The sequence below is a fragment of the Meleagris gallopavo genome, chromosome 1 (genome assembly GCF_000146605.3).
Source record: "Meleagris gallopavo isolate NT-WF06-2002-E0010 breed Aviagen turkey brand Nicholas breeding stock chromosome 1, Turkey_5.1, whole genome shotgun sequence".
NCBI lineage: Eukaryota > Metazoa > Chordata > Aves > Galliformes > Phasianidae > Meleagris > Meleagris gallopavo.
The window spans coordinates 56,138,888-56,149,437 of NC_015011.2; the positions used below are offsets into that span (position 1 = coordinate 56,138,888).

At 37.8% G+C, this 10,550-nt stretch overlaps 1 protein-coding gene across 1 annotated transcript in view; it reads left to right on the forward strand.

Annotated features, from left to right (window-relative positions):
• Positions 1 to 10,550, forward strand: part of LOC100539388 (transcription factor SOX-5) — a 68,972-nt gene that overhangs the window by 47,632 nt on the left and 10,790 nt on the right. Inside the window, exons 3-4 of the mRNA XM_019611512.2 lie at positions 3,678 to 3,855; positions 8,616 to 8,798. Of these exons, the coding sequence (XP_019467057.2) occupies positions 3,678 to 3,855; positions 8,616 to 8,798 (361 nt within the window). The remainder of the gene's footprint in view (positions 1 to 3,677; positions 3,856 to 8,615; positions 8,799 to 10,550) is intronic.

Genomic DNA, 10,550 nt, shown 5'->3' on the forward strand with positions numbered 1-10,550 from the left:
TTACACAAATCCAGGCGGAATGAAGCAACAAAATTCAGCTTTTGAATATTTGTATATCTTCAAATTTTAATGTAGATGAAGAGTTTTTCTTTCGTCTTATGTCTGGAATAAAAAATCTAGATCAAATCAAGGATCTAATGTTCCCTGAGCTTTAAATTTTTGGTTAAAGACAGCCTTCCAGTCCTGTAAAGCAAACCACCAGCTTGTTCTAAACTTTCAACTATCCTGACACGGCTGTGATACAGGGGACGAGAATCTCTTACCAGTAGTTTCTTCCTGGTGTGGGTTCTTCATATTACTAGCCCTCCATCATGTGTTTTTGCTTATGCTTTATTCTCTACATTTATTTTCTGTTTGTATGTGTTTTGTTTTGCTTGACAAATATGCTACTTTAAATAAACTATTTCATTATCTTTAATTGAGGTCATATTCTACTTTCATCATATCTGTGTTTATATTATTACAAGACTTTTAATGTTCTCTGCTCTAAGTGTTAATCATTTTGGCTGATAGATAAACAATTTTTTTGACTTTGTCTAACTCTTTAAACAGTGCCGTCTTGAAAAAGATCTTCATCAATGGCATGGAAGAAAAAGGCAGGGATCAATCAATGCCAAGCTTTCTTTAATAAAAACTAAGTGCAGCAGGTAGTTCTAGGTTCTGTGATCTCTCTGCATAATATGGAATCTCCTGACTCTTTAAAGATACAGTCTACCTGAAAGGAATATGCTACACCTATTTTTCAGTGTTGTTGTTACTCTTTCTTGCCCTAGCTGTCTTTGTGCTAGAACTATACACAGCCTTGACACAACTGAGAGTGAAACCTGCTAATTTGTAATGTGACAAAATGTTAACTGGAAGATTTTGTAGTCAAACAAACACTCAGTTCTTCTCTGGGTTATGCAGGTGCAAATCAAGAATGAAGACGATGCAGTTCTTGGTTTAAATTGGAAAAGCAGAGAATAGGAGCTCATCCAGAGAATTCTGAATTTATGTCTGCAGACAGGATAAAGAGTAAAATGCCCCACTGAGTACCAAAGCGAAGATCCTAACAGTTATCTTCACATTTAACACAATAGTGTATTATTACCTGTATCTCCCAGATATTTTTCAGTCTTCTATGGAATAAACTGTTCCTCTGTGGTAGAGACTTAAATTATGATCAACTCAAGATGCAACATAGGATTTCTAAGCTCTCTGACTAAATTTTTAATGTATTTGAATTCCAGTGAGGATTTCAGAATGCTCTTTAAAATAATAGAAGTAAAATTATTATGAAGACCAAATGGTGAAGTAATATCATTTTGTAAATACATATAATATCAGAAACTTGTTTCTTTTTTCTCTCATATGAGAAGCAGGCTTCTGTGACCTCTGATTAATTTACCATTAGCCTGAACACATAGTGAAAGTGAATGAAGGGGCAATTTGGAATGACATTTATCAGCTCTGGAACTGTCGGCTTCTATTATTTCCACAAGGCCTTATACTTCTTGGCTCCAGAGAAGCTGTGCTGACTTGAATGAAGAAGAGCATTGTTACTACCAAGAATAGTTACAGAGACAACTTCATCACTGGGTGCCTGTGGTGGAGAAAATGCTTCCCCCATTTCTAACTTGCAAGACTTTGTCTTCACACCAGGCTATAAGAATGGAACGGACGAACTGAGGAAGGAGAGTGGGAATGAGACAAGAGAAGGAAATAAACTTGATAGGAACAGAGATTTAGTAAAGGATGAGTCTGAAAAAATGTTTTAGTACAAGAATGCAGATCAGAATCCAAGCTGACTTGGTAGTGAGAGCCCTTGCCATCCATGACTTTGTTGTCTGCAGGAACTGAAGTGCTGCTCTCAGCCAGATTTTCTGTGGCCAGAGAGTATGCTGCAGCTTTTACTACCATATCTAAAACTAATCAGCCCCTTTTGTTGACACTTGCAATAGAGGTTGGGAATTGAATATACATGGAAAATAACACATCTTGAATTGACTTAGAACAAGTCTATAGGCAGGTTTGCATTGCTTCTAATACTATCTTCTAAACAGATGACTTTGCTCTTCAGGTCACTATGCTTTGTTAGTTCACTGGTTAGCTTGAACTTAGGCTTTTATGCAGCTGTCTCATTTCTGGCTTTGTTGTTGCACTGTTGTGGGATTTTTTTAATTGAAATCAGCAGAACAGCAGAGCAAGTCTACTTCGGTTTAACGTATGTTAATCTATTTTATTCTAACACAGATGAACTTGTACTTCATTTTAAATCCACTGGTGGAAGAAACATAACAAAAGCATCTAGCTCAGAACTTGCTTCTTTAAGATAATTGAAAAGTTATATCACAGTACTTTGCAAAATTGTCTTGTGTTTGGAGTCATACATCTACATCGTACTTGCATGTGTGGCAGCTAAGTATAAAATTCCTTCTTTACTGCAGCACACCACCTTCTGTGGAAAAAAGTCAGTGCTATATGACAATAGTTACAGATACCTTAGCAGCAGCAGTAAAACTCTCAAACCTTATGAGTCTAATTCTAGTCAGCGTTGAATTGCTGTAACTCAGGAATAATTCTTTAACAGGAAATGTACTTAGAACTTAAGGAGATAAGAATCAACTTATCCAGTGCCTGGAGCTGAAACAGCACTGTGTGTTGTAGCACTTCTTTAGCTAAGGGGTGGTTTTCCTAGGTCACACGGGCAGAGGAAAGCTAAACTAATACATGATGGTTGGATCTAATACTACATACATTATTTCTGGCTAGTTAAAGACACTTAAAATCATTTCTAAAGTATCCCCTTTTCTGAAAATACTTTTTTTCTCTTGCCTGTTGTTTTTTTTCTTGCTATTACATATTATGATCAAATAAAAACATATGCCTTTGGATTTTAACATGTTCTGCTGCAGTGTCTGTTACTATGTGTAATCAAGCTAGATTTAGGAATAATTCCAATTTTCCTGCAAAAAATGTCGCCTAAAATTTCTATTTTTGCATTGTAATGATTAATGAAATCTTGAAGCCTAGCAAGGAAAATAGGAGAAAATCTAGGGGCTTATGCAAAACTGTCCAGGTTATTATTTCAAATCTTGTTGGAAGAAATGGCAGGATCTTCTTGCTCTCCTGTTGTAGTGAAAAAGAAGTATATGTTTCCTGTGATATTTTTGTACCTGAAATTCTAAGCCTAGGAAGTTCAGAGGAAAGCATGTGTTGGAAAACAAGAAACAAACAAACAAAAAACAACACCAAAACCACCAAAATAACAACAAAGACCAATAAGTCAAACAGATTTGCCTAGTTTGGATTGTAGTGGTTGAATTTTAAGTGAGAATTCTCTTCAACATCAAGTTTACAACAAAATAATAATAAAGTTTAACTGTAAAAATTCTCTTCGTTTTCATTGTGGAAGCATATGTCTTGTTAATGTGAATAATTTCTTCAGGGACAATTCCTACATGAAAAGTGCAAGTGGAGAGTGTTCTCTGATTGTATCATGCTCATTTTCCAGTCCATCAGTCATTTCAATTCCGAAAAGGAATGACAAGGTGGTATCACATTTGATCTTAATACACATCATACAACCTTACAGGTTTAGAGGTTTATATGAGCTGAAAAAAACCTGTTTTTGCTTAGATGGTGGTATGCCAACAGCAGTTTATTGATAACGTTCTTGTATTTTCTGCTCATCGTAGGATGAAGTGGCCCAGCCTCTGAACCTTTCAGCCAAACCCAAGACATCTGATGGCAAGTCTCCCACGTCACCCACCTCTCCTCATATGCCAACTCTGAGAATAAATAGTGGGGCCAGTTCACTAAAATCCTCTGTGCCAGCAACATTAGCTAGTCCTTCGGCCAGAGCTAACACAATAGGTAAGACCACTTTCACTTGACCCTCCTCGTAACAGTTAATAGCTGCTATTCAAAACTGGGCATTTATCAGACACTGGTGTATGAGATGTCAAAGGCTGATCATAACACTGCATTTATTGATGTCAATAAACAAACTGTCATGGACTTACTATTTCAGAAAGAGTATGTGAACTTTTACAGACTCAGAGAACAAAGGCCTGTATTTTTTCAGATACTGCTTTATCAATAATAGTCAATAAATGCTGTTTATTTAACTGCATGCACTAAAAATAGGCACCTGTCTAATGGCAGGCATTAAAGATACAAGGTTTTCTACTGTGTCAGCTAAAAAAAAAGCAAATGATGAATCAATTTTTAAAAAAAAATCCCTTTAAGTTAAAAATCTACATATGCAAATATATATTTGCAAAAAATTACGGTTAGTGTTTAGTTTACTAAAAAGCTGCATAGAGTATTATCTTAGTCTCATTAGCAACACAATTGCTAGGTTCATTCAAAAACCACAAGCTTGATGATGTATCTTTAGAACAGTCTTAACTGACTGCTTTTAATTGTGGCAGAAAATAATGTAAATTTTTCCTCCTGTCCCATTTAGCTCTTTGCCTAAGGACCATCCAGATAAGAATGGTCTTAGTGGTGATTTTACAAGTCCAGTGTGTCAAAGGGACTTCTCTTTGTGTGTGTGAGAATAATATATGCAAGCACCTTATTCTTCAGCTTTCTAACTAAAACATTATATTCCAAGAAGTGATTTAATGTAACATGAACTAAGATCTCAGTGTATAAATCAAGTTGTGTTTAGGCAGTTGAGGAAGATTGTTGTAGCTTAATTCACAGAGATGTGAAACATCTCTGGTTGACCATTTTCAGAGATGGCACAGAGAACAAAAGGAAGCATAGGGCCAGACCAATCAGAAGCAAATCCTGTGATATCTCAGCACTGTGTAGTGAAACTATTTTGCATCTCCATGGGTTTCTCCCTAGATCCCTGTAGTCTGTATTCTACCTCAGTAGATACCAGGAAGACACATACTTAAACCCAATGTTCAAAACATATCTAGCTCCCACTGTATTACCCTTCCACTGTGCATACACAATTACTGCTGATGTTGATGAGGGTTACAAATATCAGACAGTAAATATGCTTCTATGTTCTACAGAAAAAAAGATAACTTTATTTAGTATGACAAGTTACAATTGTGTAAATATTTCATAATGTTAATTATTATTGTTAATTATTGTTAATTATTAACGCATATATTATTCTTATTAGCCTTTCACTGTTTAATGTTGTTAGTTAATAATGTATTTCATCTTTAATTTGGTTGACCCTACTAATCTCCATGTACAATGCCCCAAATTTCAGTTTTTTCACTTTGAAATTTTTGTCCTAGGTAGAGTGAGCATCACATTTAGATATGGTGTCAAGCATCTAACCTGCATCTCAGCGTAGTACATCTCCTCTTCTCTCTTTTCCAACCTGATATTTTACGTAGGTTTGAGACCCCTGCAATTTACTTCTTTTAACAAAATGCGGATTTTGAAATGCTGTACCTATAATGAGTGATAATGTAATTGGATAAAAGCTGTGAGGATGAATGGAGCTTTAAAGGTCATTCTTGTAAGAAGAATTAATGTGTTATACCATTAATAAACCATGGAAAACTGTGGAGCAAAAGATAACATACTTAAGTTATTGTTAATGACATAGAGTTCACTGCTGTATATCTCCTAGCTACAAATATAGAAAGTGACTTTTTGAGGTTGCTGAGCAGTAGAACTATGCATACTGTATATATAAGATAAGCAGTCTTTAATTGTGGTGCAGGAGCTGGACAGCACAGCCTACAACTAACACGAATCTATCCTGGAGAACTACAAGAAGAAAGAGCTTGTGAACATTTTACAGGTCATTTCATGCTAAGTGCTAGGCTAGGTACCACCAAAGGTATAGCACGTAAAGCTCATTACCATACTTAAATCATTTGGTGACATTAGAAAAAGCGTATAGAACATTTCAGGTCTCCCTCCAGTAGGAGCTACGCCACCAAAAAACAAACAAACAAACAAACAAAACTTGATAGCATTTTAACAAAGGAACTATGAGAGACTAGTATACTTTTTTATCTTGAGATAGATTTTTCCTGGGAAGGTCTTTGGGAAGCATGCAGTCATTTGCCAGAGAGTTACTTCCTCCGTTTGAATGATCAAGGCTGTCAATGCAAGAAACAAGCTGTTTGATGTAAATGTGCATGGCCCACCTTGCTGAGATGTAGCTGAGCTGGCACCTTTCACTGCACCAGCAGTTCACAGGCTGCATCTTGGGCACGTAAACTTGCAGCCTCCTGTGGCTGAGAGTGTGGCTACACTTGGGCATACAGCTTCATAATCCTTTTATAGAGCTCTCCTTATAGAGTATAAATTATGCTACAGACTGAGCAGTCACAAATGTCATGGCTTCATGTATGACTTTAAATCCAAGCATTTCTTTTTGGGAATAGGCATATGTCCGTGTACTAAAAACAGAAACAACTCCTCTCTGCCCTTTGCCATTATCTTCAACATCTCTATGTTAGTTTGGCAATCCTTGCAACTAAATGCATTTTACGTAATGCAGTTCCCCTCTCTGTCAATAATTCACCACCTACCCTAAACAACAATAATTTACATTCAACTCGCTTCTATATTAATCATTTCCCTGCACACCAGCATCTTGGCAGCTACTGAAAAACATAAGGAGTGCTTGCTTTTATTCACTGTCATGTGCCAAACTGTCTCAAAGATAGCAGTATTCAGGAAAAGCCAAATAGTCTGGAGGAGGGCATGAATTCCAGTTCCTAGGCAAATTCAGCTTTTACAGATTGAAAGTATTATACCTAGCCCAATCAAGAGCACAAGCAGAAGCAGTACTACTGTTTGTTTGTTTGTTTGCTTCCTTTCTAATTTATTCTGACTACATGCAAGCTTCATCAGTAACAGATGCAAAGAGGGGAAGAAACCAAGCAAGTTCTTAAAATGGAGGTGAAAAAAAAAATCAACCAGTAGCGCTGTGTTGGTGCAGGCTGTATGCTTTCTTACGCTGGGAAAGATGGAATTACTGGAATTCTGTTGGCTTGGAATTGCTGACCAGGAACAGCTGATAAAAGCAGTGTGGATTGAGTTATTTCATATGAAACTCTCTCAAGATTTGGGGTAGTTAGCCAATGCTACCTGTTAGTACAATTAGCAATAGTCAAACTGCACAGAAACTTTTTTTCCAGTTTTTGCCCAGAAGATCAGTCCTGTTGTGTCTGTAATCTAAAACACCAACAATCAAACCCAAAACCAAAATGAAATCCTCCTAGCAGTGCAGCACTGAACTAATCTGACATCAGCTTCCTCCCCTGAAATGTTATAAGCAGCAAGACAATGTCCTACGATTTTTGGCAATCGGTGGATCAGATAGAAGAGTCTAGCAATACAACAAGGATGTGTAATCTGACATGATTAGACAAGGCTCTTTAGGAACAGAACATTCATAATTGAGACAAAGAAAGAGTATTAATAACACTTTCCTAACACGGCAGTTAGCCATTTTATATTTCCTTTCTTTAATCTTAGTGTTTTTCAACAAATCATGGGATTTAATAGCGTGTTTTGGCAGATTAGAGGATTTATGGCCCAGATGTTTTTGTTCTAAAAATGGATTAGGGTGTAAAGTTTGCTGGAATCCATGGAACATGTTGAGGCAAGCCGGTCATTTTGTGTGTGATTAGTGCCTGCCTTCTGTCTCACAGTCCCTCCATCTGTCACAATTCACCAATGGATCTGGTTAGATTTAGCCTCATGTCACAAACAGAAGTCCCTTTTCTGGGCAATTTCATATTACAGATTCATTTTATGCCATTTTTATGCCCTAGTTAAAAGACAGAAAAAAGTGTGTGTGCGTATGCGTATATATGGAGAGGGGGAGGGAGATGGCTAGATATTAGCCTCTCCTTTAATGTTGGAAAAATAGACTGGAGCTTGGAGTCCCCCATCAGTATTCTATCCTGCAAATCACATGCAGATCATAATAAGTATAATCTACAGTACGCCAAAGGAAAAAAAATGACAAAGTGTCACATTTAAAATGAAATAGTATTAGCTGTGCTGGTGATGCCTGTAACATTTTAAAAGGAAATAATTCCACGACTACGAAGGCTAAGCCCCAGGCTGTGAATTTGCAGCAAAACAGTGGACATTTGACCTGCTATTAGGGGCATGAATGGGAGTGGGCATGCAGGCCCGTGTGGCTGTGGGTTCTTGTGCAGTGCTGAGTGACAGGTGGTGGTGGGGAGCAGATAGGGGATGAGGCTTCTCTTCCCAGCCATTATGTGTGTCATATCTATAGCAAACCACCGCCACCTGTGGTTTATTTTAATGTATTCACAAGTTTTAAGACAGGGAAGAATAAAACGGTCTATTTTTCCGAGTTTGGGATTGCTGGCATGATCAAAGCTTCCCTTAACTCCTATCCAATTACATCCTGCGGCATGCAAACCATGGGGCTAACCAATATTGAAGCTAATGGGATCAAATCTTGGGACAGTGATTCTGATACTGATGTTCCTCGTGCTTTATATCCAGGTGGCTCTACCTAACAGTAATAGAATTACAAAGCATAGGCAGGCAGGTTTATGGACAGTGCCTTTTAACTGTTTCTCATGAATAATAAAAAAATACTGATGAATTCCATCGATGAAATCTAAAGTATTTTCTTGTAACTTTCTTTTTTTAAGATATCCTTTCTTCTATCACGTCGTCAGGTTATTTAAATGACCATGATGCTGTTACCAAGGCAATCCAGGAGGCTCGGCAGATGAAGGAACAACTTCGGAGGGAACAACAGGTGCTGGACGGGAAGGTGGCTGTTGTGAATAGTCTGGGTCTCAATAACTGCAGGACAGAAAAGGTCAGTGGCTGTGAGTGCTTCTGCAAATCCCCAGAGGTTGCCTCTACTTACATAGTCCCTTCCTCCTTTTTTTCCTCTTTTTATTTGCTCTATTTTCTTCTTCCCATTTTTTAAACAAAATAGTTGCTGCTTTCAAAATAGTGAAAGGCAAAATGAAAACCACAGCCAAAAGCTGACACGAGAGAAAGACCTGGAGAGACATGGGGGAGAGGGAGGAGGCAGCAGAGATGAGAACTTTGGAGGCCACTAATTCTCTGATCCAGACTGTCAGCATGCATTATGAGAAGGTGATCTAGGAAATCTCTGGGCCTAAGTGGAAATCTTGCTTTATGGAAATGCTTACATGTGTTTGTGAGATGAGCTGGATTTGAAAATATTCAAGCTTCTTTAGGAGCATAAGCTTTGCTGATAGTCAGGCTCAGCTTCTGGGTATTTAGCCTTGTGAAGTTGTCATGTATGATATTTTGTGACCATTGCAATGTAGCACTGTCATGTCACATTAGGTGACTTAACAGAATTGAAAACATGGAGAATTGACAACATGAACTGCACCAAATATTTTCAGTGAAATGTAGAAGCAGCGGAATGTATGGGCCTGTGAAGTTGTGCTGTAACAACACAGCAGCAAAGTCAGTACCTGTGGAAAACATGTATATGCTCTAACTGTGGAGTATGCTGAAAAGTTTGTGATTTCTTGCTTTTCTCTGGAAGTACTTGATGTCTTTGCTTGCACTGTCCTGGCTTGTGGAGGGTAAATAAATCAGCTAGTCCTTGCTGCCACATCTGTAAGTTGTCCTTACAGTGCTGCCACATGAGATTTACATGCAGCTCAGCACCTACGTGTGTCTCAATATCATATGCATAGCAACACTTTTTCCTTAGTTTCTCCTCTTTCCCCTGTAGTGTTTTCTGAGATGGCACAGCCTTTATTGTTCTATATAGCTAAAATGACTGTTGCTGCATTTGGTACAAACTGAATTTTACTGAGACCTCTGCTAGTGGCTTTTCACTATCAGGCCTTGTGTGAATCGATGAGAGGCACAGAAAAAAAGAATTAATTGAAATGATCAGCTATTTAGCAGAAACCTGAAAGTCATTCATCCTAGGAAGCTTGTGAGTCAAACAGTATTGTCCAGAATTAGCAGATAGCTAATTTGGGTAGCTTTTCATTTTCCGTGGATTTAGATGGAATTCAATCAATAAGCTTTGAGAATTAAGAAGTCTGGATAATGAATTTTACATGTGTATCTCTCACTACTGTACTTTTTTCATCAGTCTGTGCTGGGTGTAAGTGAAGTAGAAATGGCTCCAATTTTGTGCACTTTCTGGAGAGGAAGGGGAAGGAAAAAAGAGGTCAGTGTAATAGGTATCCTGCGGTACCTACAGTCTCTCTTAGAACAGCAAGAGCATTGGTATGGGGAGAGAAAGAAAGAGAGGGATGGAGCATGTTTATGGCATTTCACATAGAGGAGTACCAGAAGGAGAGGGAAAAGCAGAGTGTCAGATAGAAGAAGAGGTGATCACAAGCACAAAGGAATTTATATTCAAATATTTAAGCATTCTTGAAAGGATGCTCGGAGCAGAAATTTCTTTTCTCTGCTCCCCATGTAGAAATGACTTTAACACTCAGCCAGATGCTAATGCAAAGTGACTCAAGCTATTCCTTGCAAGCATAGCTAAATTGCCGTTATTTGTTAAGCGCATTGAATTCAGCTGTGGATACAGCAGTTGGTTGCATTCAGAAAGCATCTGTACCCTTTTT